This window comes from Leptidea sinapis, chromosome 6, assembly GCF_905404315.1.
Source record: "Leptidea sinapis chromosome 6, ilLepSina1.1, whole genome shotgun sequence".
Classification (NCBI taxonomy): Eukaryota; Metazoa; Arthropoda; class Insecta; order Lepidoptera; family Pieridae; genus Leptidea; species Leptidea sinapis.
This window is the reverse complement of record NC_066270.1, coordinates 14,390,944-14,404,237: the sequence shown is the minus strand read 5'-3', so window position 1 is coordinate 14,404,237 and position 13,294 is coordinate 14,390,944. Positions and strand designations below refer to the sequence as shown.

General features: G+C 39.5%; 1 protein-coding gene across 4 annotated transcripts in view; it reads left to right on the top strand.

The window, feature by feature from the left end:
* The window catches only part of LOC126965033 (alkylglycerol monooxygenase-like), a 53,585-nt gene extending 41,322 nt beyond the window's left edge, over positions 1 to 12,263 (top strand). For all 4 annotated transcript variants that reach the window (XM_050808460.1, XM_050808457.1, XM_050808459.1 and 1 more), the window contains exon 10: positions 11,983 to 12,263. In XM_050808460.1, coding sequence (XP_050664417.1) covers positions 11,983 to 12,243 — 261 coding nt within the window. In that variant the 3' untranslated portion in view covers positions 12,244 to 12,263. The remainder of the gene's footprint in view (positions 1 to 11,982) is intronic.
* The last annotated feature ends 1,031 nt before the right edge of the window (positions 12,264 to 13,294 follow it).

The window sequence follows — 13,294 nt, the reverse complement described above, 5'->3', positions numbered from 1 at the left end:
GAACAAATGTTTACCAAGTATTGTTTAAACACGTTATGTTATTGTCACTCCCTATGGTAAATAAATATATTTCTATTCTGAAAATTTACTGAGTTGGTGTTACTTTGCGGAAATCCATAATTATACAAATTATATAAGTTTTCTTTAGTGTTAATTTCGCCAATATTTGTTTTCAAACAAGTCTCGTGCCAGATTTTGGAGAGACAACACGTCCTGAGGATGCCTCGTGTAGAGGCGAAACACGTGTCGAATTGTTTGAAAACAAATATTGGCGGAATTAACACTAAAGAAAACTTAAATCATTTGTATATTTATATTCTATTCAATTTATATAAATAAAGTAGCAACTAGATGTATTTTATTACTTTAATTTAATTCTAAATCACTTAATGATTTCGAACGGCAACCTAAAAAAGTAGTAGATCTGTGGTTCCCTTAAACGGCTTAAACCGTTTTTTTTCACTATATTTTTGATAATCTTGTATATAAGCACATTACCGAATTTGCTGCAAACTGTGAGAATTAGTATGTTAAGATAGCAACAAATACGTCGTGTTAGTAAGTCTTTTATTGGGCGATGTTTACGCTTTTACAACATGATCCCAGAAAATGTACAAAACAATAATTCATATCTTATTAAATTCAAACGAATTGTTTAAACACGTTTGTTGCAACGATATATTTTTATAAAAAAAAAGATTACCCGCTGAGTTTCTTACGCCCGTTCTTCTCAAGTCAAGTCTAAGGTATGCTTTTTCAAATGGGTGGTAGTTTTTGAAGTTCAATGAGTTGAATTCTAAATAAAATTATTTGAATTAGAGTTAAATTAAATTATATCAAGCCAATTAAGTTTGATCACTTTGTGCGTAGTTTGTATCTTAATTTGCAATAATAATTATTACATCTCGTGTCAATATGGATGCGAATTATCATTGTAATATACATATATCACTCGGCCAGAAGTATGACAAAGATCAGGGACCGAACACAATTCAAAATATAACATAATGGAGCGGGGTTATCTCCGCGTGCGAAACTGATTGCTAATAGTGTCAGCTCTCCGCTTATGTTGTTAAGTTGTAGATCGTGGATCAAATAATTTATAAACACACGTGACTTTATTTTCGTAAATTTCTGCATATTATTTTCATTTAAGTATATATTTATTGCACCAACAAAGCATACACCAACACATACAAAATCATATAGACAATTGGATGGCAACCGTTCTGATAGAATGACCCTGGTGGCTTGGGCACGGGGAAGGGCGCTGGTAAAGAACGCGACTTGAGTCGACACTCTCGCTCCTTCTCATGTCCAAGTTACATCAGTTGGTGCTGGGTCTGCTGCTTCGACTGCCGAAGACAGCAATCGTCGCAAATATGTCAATCTCAGTGAATCTTACATCTTTGTGCCGTTTGGTGTCGAGACTTGGAAGTGGGGCCCAGAGGCGCGGAGAATTTACAAAGTACTATCTTCTTGCCTCAGTAAGGCTACTGGAAGCCAAAGCGCTGGCAGCTATTTCGGTCAAAAGATCAGCCTAGATATCCAAAGCGGAAATACTGCGAGTATTCTTGGTACGCATCCCCGTAATGATTGTTTTAATTTAATGTAATCATAGTATTGTAAATATAGTTATAAGATTTGTTTTGTTGGAATATAATAACAAATTAATTTCATATAGCCAAAACAAATAAGATAAATGCTACTTTAATTATAGGCGCAAATAACATTAATAAGTAAGATGCAAATAAGTACATTATAGAAATAATATTTCAATAACGACATCTAATAAATCGTTTAGCAGTTCAATTGTTGCTTTTTCATGTCAAACTGATTTGTAACTAAAATCTGTACTTTCTGTCTGTATAGGTCTGTATCTGTCCTAGTTGCTGTTCAGACGTCGTCTATGAATAAATTTATATGTTTTGTTCAAAAATGAAAATCTACGGAATACTTACTATAAAATATATAGAATCCACTTTAAAAGATTTTGCAATTTTTTGGAGCCTAGTTGATGAAATTGCGGCTTTATTTCCATATTTAGGTTAACGTTTCGGAATCGGAGCCCTTAAATGGAGCTTGATAATTTTTATTTAAGCAACGAAATAACTGTGAAAATTTTACTGTGCATATTTAAAAGTATCCAAGATCCTCAAATAAAGTGAATATATACAAATCTCATAAAGAATTCAAACGTAAGTGATGTGTGTCGTCACATCAACTGGGTGATGTTTACTTTGATCTCAACCCAGTCACTTTTCAATTCCCATTTTATATTCAAATTCAAATAGGATATAATATCACTTATTGAAATTCAAAAACTACCACATATTCGAAAACTAATGCCTTAGACGTGAGAAGAGCGGGCGCAACAAACTCTTATATTTAAAGAAATAGAGAGTTTAGCGATTTTATCACAACCAGTTTTCAATCAGTTTATGTTGCCAGTGATGACGTACGGAAGTTAGACGTAGTTTTCAGAGGGCAATGGAGAGGGCTATGCTCGGAGTTTCCCTGAGACATTGAAAGAGAAGTGAGGAGGTCCGTAAGAGAACCAAAGTCATTAACCCAGATGGTTGCTAAACTGAAGTGGCAGTGGGCAGGGCACATAGCTCAACGGACAGATGGCCGTTTTGGCAGTAAAGCCCTCGAATGGCAATCACGTACAGGAAGACGCAGTGTTGGTAGGCTTCCACAAGATGGACCGATGATCTGTTTAAGAGAGCCGGAATAGGTTAGATGATGGCAGAGCAGGACCGTTCGTCGTGGAGATCTTTGGGGGACAATTTTGTCCAGCAGTGGATCTTCTGGCTAAAATGATAACGATGATGATATACTTCACAAACTTTGTCAATAAATAACGATGAAAATAAATAAGTAAGCCTTAAAAACTGTTACAACTTATAAACTCCAATTTTTTTTAATTCAAATTGGAACGCGTTGCTTAACAGCTAGCCTTAACGTTGATCACAAAATTTTCTATGATGGTTTGCAGTTGGTTGAGAATTTCAAAAGTTGAAAGCCTGCAGTCTAGCACGCTAGATCCTGTCGAAAGCTTTAAAAAATACTAGAATCATTATTCTCGAGAATTGCTAGGTGTCTGTTGTTCCATATATTTTTCAAATTATGGAATTAATTGATCGATAGATGATAGGGTAGCCCACTTTTTTTAGGTATAGTTTGTAGCTTTTCAAGACTTGGTGATTCAATCAAATTCGATGGACAAGCACCGGTTCTAAGAAGAAATTGCTTATTTATTATTTTTAATAATTATGAATCCATAGTTAGTGAGCAAGTCTTTTGTGGGGCGATGTATATGTTTTTATAGCAAGAATGTTCAATACAACTGTATAACGAAGTTCAAAAGAATTGTTACACAAATCTCTAAAAACAACAAAACACAAGACTCAGTTCCGAGCGCGCTCGGTAACGTACATGCTCACTGAACTTACGAATATAATTTATATTCGCGATCTGCGCGGCAACCGCCGCTGCGCGCTTTTATGACTATGAGTTCCGAAAAACTCATAGCCAATGAATTGCTGGCATTCCTTCAGCACGCAATTGATACTATGGACGAGATCAGCATCATCCAGATCTGTGCATCAAATTTCAAGACTGAGGAGATCATGCCAAGACGCTCCTGTACGAGGTTTTGATGAAAACCGACCAGATGCCGTCCCGCAGGAGGGATGAAAGGGGAGAGAGAAGTCTTCAGGACATGATAAATCTCCTGAAGGTGACTGATCCTCACGACGTACCGTCTTTCATGGCAAGGAACTTGAACAAGTTACCGCCCGTCACCTTCGACCATGTCGACGTCACCAGGTTGCTGAAGGACATCACAAACCTCAAGGGGGGCCTGGCAGAAGTAGTGTTGAAATTAGAGGCATCTCAGAACACCATCAGGGATCTGCAAGCTGAAGTTGCGACTTTGCGCAACAATACTGTTGTAAGTAGGTCAATAGAGGCCAATAACATCAACACATGACGAGGGGCTTGCATTGCTTCGCCAGCGAAATTCGAATCAACACCGGCCGCTGCGCTCGCACGTGTAAGTGGTAATGTACTTGCCGCCCGTCCCTCACCTCCTCCCCACTCGGAGGTGTCGTTACGTCAACAACTCAACGTGACTATGCTGCTGCCATCCGCCAGCAACCCAGAAAGCGGAAAGTGCTGAGGACAGAAAGTGGAAGCGGGCACGCCCGCAACGAACCCGCTTGTAGAGCTGTGTCTGAAGGGTCTGACCGACAAGGATGGCTTCATTAAGGTGGAGCGGAAGAAGAGGAGACCTCCTAGTCATAACCAATGTGGCACAGCACCGATAGGACAGAACCAGCTCCTGCGTCCCGTAATCCCAGCGACGTATATCTACGTCTCTCGCTTTCACCACACCACCAAGGCCTCTGACATTGTTCAGTACTTGATGGAGAAGACAAGGTTCCGGTTGGGGGTCGAAAAGTTGGTGACGCGTCACGCAGTAGACTTCAACTCTTTTGTTGTTCGCGTCCCGACAGAACATATATCAACCTTCCTGGACGTACAGCTGTGGCCAAAAGGGGTCGTGTTCCGCAAGTATCGCGGACGTCGCCGACCGCCGGAAGCTACCGAACCCGCGCCTCACATCGCCGCGAAAATGAGACGTAGATTTAAGTTATATATTTTTTGCCCTGTACTTTTCCCGGGGCGTAAAAAGAATAGGGGAGTCCGAGGCCCATGGGTGTCGTAAGAGGCGACTAAGGGCTTTTTAGAAGTGGGAGAGTCACGCTGCCGTCTTTTGACGTCAATCGGGCCAGGCTCGTCCGGGTTAATTACCACACTCGCACAGAATACCGGCGTGAAGTAGCGGCCTAATGCCGCTATGTTTTTTCGCATAGGTTAGTGTCGAGGACCGGTGGCCTTGGTCCACTCTCTGGCTCCACGTAGATTTAGAGGATCGCGTCCGCATCTATGTGTGTGTCTACAGGTCCCATAGTGGTAACGCAGAAACTGATCATCTCATGGGCTGCGTTCAAGCGGCAATTGACGACGTGCTTGCACAGATCCCCTCCGCTGAAATCGTAGTCTTGGGTGATTTCAACATGCACAATGCCGAATCGCTTGGATCACGTACCACAGACTACGCAGGGCGATCTGTGCATAATTTTGCATTGGCGTATGGTCTGTCCCAATTGGTCGAGTCGCCAACGCGGCTCCCGGATGTGGATAGCCACATGTCGTCCTTATTGGATCTTCTGCTGACTACACATCCCGATGGTTATCAGGTCTTTGTCGACGCCCCTCTCGGAACGTCCGACCATTGTCTGGTCAGGAGTGTAGTGCCTATCCGACGCCAACGTCGCAGACCACCAGCGACCCGCCGCGTTTGGCACTACAAGTCAGCAGATTGGGATAGGATGAGTTCCTTTTTTGCATCCTACCCTTGGGGCAGGGTTTGTTTCCCTTCGGATGATCCTAGTGCCTGCGCCGTTGCAGTAGCCGATGTGTACTACAGGCTATGGATGTTTTTAAACCAAACTCTGTAGTACCCATCGAGGGCAGATCACAGCCCTGTTTCGATGCGTCAGTTAAAGCAGCATCTGACTGCAAAAAACAGGCGTATCGAGCTTGGGTTGCGGCGCTGGGCGCAAAGGATCCGAACTGCACAGTTCTTAAGAGGAAATACAACCGTGCCTCCAGATTTTTTAAGCGGCAAATCGACCGTGCAAAGTCAAAACACGTCGTTAAAATCGGCGAGCAGCTTTCCAGTTACCCGACCGGAACACGCAAGTTCTGGTCGTTGTCGAAAGCTGCTCTTGGTAACTTCAGCCAGCCGTCCATGCCGCCGTTGCACATGAGGAATGACACCCTGGCCCATACGGCAAAAGAGAAAGCCGATCTCATGTGCACTCTCTTCGCCTCCAACTCGACTCTTGACGACAACGGAAAAACACCGCCGACCATCCCGCGGTGTCAGAGCTCTATGCCTGAAGTACAGTTCAGACAGAAAACTGTTAGGCGAGCTCTGTTTTCGTTGGACGTCAGGAAGTCGAGCGGGCCGGATTGCATTTCTCCAATCGTGTTTAGAACGTGTGCCCCTGAGTTGACGCCGGTGCTAACGCATTTATTCCGGCACTATTATTCTAAAAGCGTAAACCCTGACTCATGGAAGTCAGCCCTTGTCCATTCGATCCAAAAAAAAGGAGACAGTTCAAATCCGGCAAACTACAGGCCTATTGCTATTACCTCCCTGCTCTCCAAAATCATGGAGAGCATAATTAGCCGTCAGCTCTTAGTGTATCTAGAGGGTCACCAGTTGATCAACGATCGACAATACGGGTTTCGCCATGGTCGGTCGGCAGGTGATCTTCTGGTATACCTAACACATAGATGGGCAGCGGCTATTGAAAGCAAGGGGGAAGGCCTGGCAATTAGCCTGGATATAGCGAAGGCCTTTGATCGTGTATGGCACAAGGCGCTCCTCTCCAAACTTCCATCATTTGGGCTTCCCGAGAGCTTGTGCAAGTGGACTTCCAGCTTCCTCACTGGGCGCAGCATACAGGTCGTTCTCGACGGATATTGCTCGAACCCGAAGCCCGTGAATGCTGGAGTGCCCCAAGGCTGTGTGCTGTCTCCCACGCTGTTTCTTCTGCATATCAATGATATGTTGGACACCTCCAACATTCATTGCTATGCAGACGACAGCACTGGTGATGCTGTATACACTGGCAATGCAGGTCTCTCTCGGGAAATCGTCGACCAGTGCCGGGAGAAACTTGTGTCTTCTATCGAGTCCTCTCTTGAGAAGGTCGCGGAATGGGGAAAATTGAACCTTGTCCAATTTAACCCACAGAAGACTCAAGTTTGCGCGTTTACCACTAAAAAAACCCCATTTGTCGTATCACCGCTCATCGACAACACTTCCCTCAAAGCCTCGCCTAGTATCGGAATACTGGGTCTCGAAATCTCGAGCGATTGCCAATTTCGTGGTCATCTGGAAGGCAAAGCCAAATTGGCTTCAAAGAAACTGGGCGTCATTAATAGAGCACGGCAATACTTCAAGCCGGCCCACATACTAGCGCTCTACAAAGCGCAGGTCCGGCCACACATGGAGTATTGTTGTCATCTGGTCTGGCGCACCCCAGTTTCAGCTCGATCCATTTGACCGCGTGCAACGCAGAGCAGCTCGAATTGTCGGAGACACAGTGCTCTGTGAACGGCTGGATTACTTGGCGTTGCGTAGAGACGTCGCTTCATTGTGTGTCTTCTACCGCATTTATCACGGGGAGTGTTCCGAAGAGCTGTTTAACCTGATTCCTGCCGCCGAATTCCACCTTCGCACGACACGCCACAAGTTAGGATATCATCCTGACCATCTGGATGTGTGGCGGTCCTCCACAGTGCGGTTTTCAAGGAGCTTTCTTCCACGTACTACAAAGCTGTGGAATGAGCTTCCTTGTGCGGTGTTTCCGGGACGATACGACATGGGTACCTTCAAAAAAAGCGCGTACACCTTCCTTAAAGGCCGGCAACGCTCCTGTGATTCCTCTGGTGTTGCAAGAGATTGTGGGCGGCGGTGATCACTTAACAACAGGTGACCCGTACGCTCGTTTGTCCTCCTATTCCATAAAAAAATATATCATATGTATGTTAGACTATAAGGTATTTATTTTATGGGCAATGTAGCCTGAAATAAAGGAATTATTATTATTATTTTAGCTATCTTAATGATACCACAGACTGGGAATGGAACGACTTTACATATCTTAATGAAAAAAAATGTTCGCTGAGATTCTTGCGCCCGTGCTTCTTAGGCCAGATACATACTTTTCGGAATGGTTGGTAGTTTTTGTCTTTCAAAATGTTATATCATATCCTATTTTGAATAAAAATATTTGAATTTGAATTGCGGTAAAGTACTGATATGGGCGCTGGTTTTATTCGTTTCTAATTTTCGTTTAGTTCTTTGAAAGCATTGGTCCAGCAAGCTTCTTAAATTTGCTTCCTTGGAGTTTATCGCACATGGCTTAGAACCAAATTTTCCTGTATAAAATAGAAAAGATTTAATTGCTAATTTCTTATTGAAATGAGTTAAAAATGCTACAGAAAAAGATTGCCTTCATTATTTAATTATGTATAAATAATGTCCTTAAAGAATTTTTAGAATTCAGGACACTTGTACTCGTTGAATCTTCGATCTCTCTGCTATTTATATATTTCTGTAATTTGTTCACCCGTAATATCTGTAACTTAATTATTCGAACCGACCTGAGTCGAGAGCCCTTTTCCAAGTTTAGTGGCTTTTATTTGTTTAGGATCACATTTATTGTATCCTTAGATACTGTAATTAAATAGAAATAAGGGACATATTATGATATTTATTTAATACTAGCTGACCCGGCAAACGTTGTTTTGCCATTTAAATTATTTTTAGAGTTAGACCGTTTCTTGGACATTGCAACATTACTTTATTTTTCGAAAACACAAGAATTTTCTAAAGTAAACGTAGTCTAAGTTACTCCTTATTACATCAGCTACCTGCCATTAAAAGTCCAGTCAAAATCGGTCCAGCCATTTCAGAGATTAGCCGGAACAAACAGACACAGACAGATAAAAATTGTAAAAAATGTTATTTTGGTGTATGTAACATATATATTATATTCATATACATGTAGTAAAAAACGGTTATTCCAATATTAAAAACAGACACTCCAATTTTATTTATATGTATAGATGTATAGATATTGGAATTAATATTAATATATTTGTTACTCATAGTAAGCTTTTATTTCAAGAGATTTTTATTTTATATTTTTAACAAATCATATCGTCACGTTTCAGTACCACCACTAGTTTCAATAAGTAAGTATTAAAAGCTATAGTGTAACGTACGTGTATATAATATAGATATTTAATATATTTTTAAATATTTATTATATTTAATCAATAATTATTGTTAACTTAGAAGTTACTATTGGAATATGACATCATATCAAAATGTAGTATTAAGAAAATATAAAACAAATATTTCATATTTTAACCGACTTCAAAAAAGGTGAAGGTTCTCAATTCGTCAGTATTTTTTTATGTTTGTTACCTCAAAACTTTCGATTGCGTGAACCAATTTTGATAATTCTTTTTTTATTTGAAAGCTGATGCTTCCCGTGTGGTCCCATTTTTGGAGTCGGTGTCATCCAAGATAGGTTCGTAACTACATACATAGTTATAGGTGAGATGTGCTTGAGTCGTGAGGAGGCGAGAGGCGAAAACGGGTCGCTGCGGAAGGACACCGATTCCAAAAATAACAATAATCGTAACTAGAATTAGATTAATTAATAAGATTGTATAAAAATACGCAATTATTTTTATACTTTTTAGTGCACATTATTGTTTTGGAATAGTGTTTTTGAAGTTGGTTGTTTTTTTGTAATTTTTTTTTCACACAGAAATAACATGAAATAAGTTATCCTCTTTCTCAAACGTGCTATACTTCAACATTGTCCTGATAAATTATAATAACTTCTATATCATTAATGTTTAAAACCTTAAATTATGACAGTTCTAAAGCAAAGTTTTCAATGTAACAACTTGTTATAAGCCCCTGTTGGAAGATAAGTTGTGAAAGCTTTGATGGATGATCTATTACAAAGACTCTTGGCAATGAGTTAAGTGCCTGCTGTTATTTAATCAAATTATTCAAAGCTTAGTCTTAAATAAATTATTCGGGTTAGGTGAAAGCTATATAAGTTTTTTAACTTTAATTGTTAAATGTTATGTTGTTTAAATGATTTAAATTGTAGAGGTTCCTTTATAAAATAGTAATTTAACGTACCAGTGTGAGGCTTCTTTGCCCAGGATGCCAGCTAGATTATGGGTACCACAACGGTGTCTATTTCTGAAGAAGTAATGTGTTAACATTACTGTCTTTCAGTCTGAAGGGCGCCACAGCTAGTGAAATTACTGGGCAAATGTGACTCGACATTATATGTCTCAAGGTGACGAGCGCAGTTGTAGTGCCGCTTAGAATTTTTGTGTTTTTCAAGAATCCTGAGTGGCACTGCATTGTAATGGGCAGGGCGCATCAATTACCATCAGCTGAACGCTCGTGTCGTCCCTTATTTTCATTAAAAAAAGAGAGATATAAGTTAAAAATTATTGAAATTGTAGACGGTCCTTTTAAAATAGTAATTTAACGTACCAGTGGGAGGCTCTTTTGCGCAGAATGCCGGCTAGATTATGGGACCACAACGGCGCTTATTTCTGCCGTGAAGCAGTAATGTATAAGGAGACTCCTTTGCACAGGATGCCGGCTAGATTATGGGTACCACAACGGCGCTTATTTCTGCCGTGAAGCAGTAATGTGTAAGGAGACTCCTTTGCACAGGATGCCGGCTAGATTATGGGTACCACAACGGCGCTTATTTCTGCCGTGAAGCAGTAATGTGTAAGGAGACTCCTTTGCACAGGATGCCGGCTAGATTATGGGTACCACAACGGCGCCTATTTCTGCCGTGAAGCAGTAATGTAATCATTACTGTGTTACGGTTCCATGGGCGCCATAGCTTGTGAACTTACTGGGCAAATGAGACTTGATATCATATGTCTCAAGGTGACGAGCGCAGCTGTTGTAGTACCGCTCAGAATATTTGGGTTTTTTGAAAATCCTGAGTGGCACTGCATTGAAATGGGCAGTGCGTATCAATAAGATATATACTACATAATACATTATAATTATATTTATTAATTAAAGCCGTGATACCAACTAAGTACTCACGTATTGCTGAAGAGCTATCATCCTCACCATCTGGATGTGTGGCGGTCCTCGACAGTGCGGTTTTCTAGGGGCTTTCTTCCACTTACTACAAAGCTGTTGAATGAGCTTCCTTGTGCGGTGTTTCCGGGACGATAGGACATAGGTACCTTCAATAAAAGCGCGTACACGATCCTTTAAGGCCGGCAACGCTCCTGTGATTCCTCTGGTATTGCAAGAGATTGTGGGCGGCGGTGATCACTTAACAACAGGTGACCCGTACGCTCGTTTGTCCTCCTATTCCATAAAAAAAAGAGCTAGGAGCATTGTTTTTCTCGGAAACGCTGACGATATAACCTCATCTTTTAAGCAAAGTTGGCATTTCATTCCCTACCGATAATCAAAGGAATTCTTTATAATGACATTATTTTAACAAGTGTCATTTTATTTATTTTACAAAGAATGATATTGAGTTATATTGATATTATTCAGTAGAAAATAAACAATTACATTTTTTACAGGTGAAGTCATTTTCAGGTTCTTGATTTTCTCTTTTCTTCCTCGTTGGGATTTCGCCATTTCATATAAGTGATTATTATTTTCATTTTATATTCTATGTATAATTCATAAATACCACTTGCAAGTTTTCAAATTTTCGCTCATTAAGTAAAATAATTGAATTTAAGAAATTGAAGATTAGATTATTAATTGCCACATAGCAATATGACGATGTTATTGAATATTAACGAATATGGCTGTATGGGCTCGAACCCTTTGCCTGTCCTAATAATGGACTACGAAACCAAAAACCGGATGGTACAGAAATTTTCCGTAACCGACTTCCGTCGCGCCTAAAGAAGTTTTACTTCAAAATTGATATTTTTTTAAATCAAATCCTATATACACGAACTAGTAAAAAAGAAGGACTCCGCGCTTTTTTTCCCTTAAATAATTATATATGGCCACAACTACTTACAAAGTATCGTTTTTACGCTTTTTCACAACGCACGACAGAATTTTTAAAATATTTTATTGAGACGAAAACTGATCTGACAATGACAATAATTCTCATAATGGCCGCCTATCGGCCTGTAGTAGTGAAAGTGTGTGCGTGGGGCTATGTATTTAAACGTTAATCGGCTTGTTTTGGTGCTACACTGTTATGTAAGGTGACACGGAATCCTTATTTTTTTACTAGTCCGTGCCTGTATAATATTTCTTCGATAACTTATTTAATATTTTTGTTTCAGAGTATGTCTCCTGTGACAGTATTGGTTCTTGCCCTGTATATCATCGGTTCACTAACGGTGTTCGGAATGATCCTGGATGCCAACCCAAAAGCACCACTCTATGAAACCATCAGGTGTCTCTCCTTAATCCTTATTTCATTAACATTCCCTAATTTAAGATTGGGACAGTTGACACAAATGATCTACATAATGTCAGCCTTATTTTGGTTTTTATTCTTAAACAAAATTGTCGAAATTAAAGCTGTCAAGAAAGGTGATTGAAATTAAAACTTTTTTTTAATTATTAGTCTTTTATTTACTGCTAAAGGAATAACGACACTGAATCACGTAATTCTAAGATAAATAGTAAATATGTAGTTTTATAATGAAGTATTAGTATTATTAAATTAATAAAAATAGCAATAGAACCTGATAAGGCTGCGTGCACACAGCTTATCAGCTTCTTTTGCTTGGGAAAGATGCAGATTTCTAATAAACTGTGTATTTTTGGTTAAACAAACTTCATAATGGAAGTTACTACTAGTTGAAACTAGAATTATGAGTAAGCACTAATTAAAATAACTAAATAAAACAGCTAATACTTATATCTGGATTAAAACTGGATCAGAATTCTAATGACTCGAAACAGTAGGTATTCCTGATTTCATAATAGCTGTGATAGCTGTATAATATTTTATAATAAAGTCCCAGCCACTGGCATGTTCAGGCATCATCTATAAATAAATTTAAATGTTTTATTAATAATGGCTCAGTTGTAAATCCTGCTACTCCACAGCTGAATATCTAAGTGATCGGACAGCCTGGGAGTAGATCATGATTATTTTATAGCAAAAGCAATGACAGAACAATATTATATATTTAATTAAAAAGAGCGCAAAAAAAAGAATGTTGGGAGAGTTTCTTGCCCCGCTTCTTCTCACAGAGTGCCATCTGTTTTCGAAGCGTTACTAAAATCTAGTATATTAGAGATGACATCAAAATAAGTTCTAAAGGAATAAAGGAGACATTTTTTTTGGCCCACTGGATATGGTGATGTTTATTAATCGTATTGTGCTAGTAAAATTGTAATTAATTTATCATTGTCAATAGGTCATATTTCGTTGTAAAATCAAACCGGGTTCATGAAATTATAATAAAAAAGCAAACGCTTGATACATTTCCTGTATACAGTCACCATGGCAACAAAATGCGTACAATGAAACATTTGTGACATTCATGTGAGAAAATAAAAATATTACTGCAAAATGTGGTGGTAACAGTGATTATCGGCTTTTGAAAAGTTACAAATATCTATTGGATCCATAAACCTCAT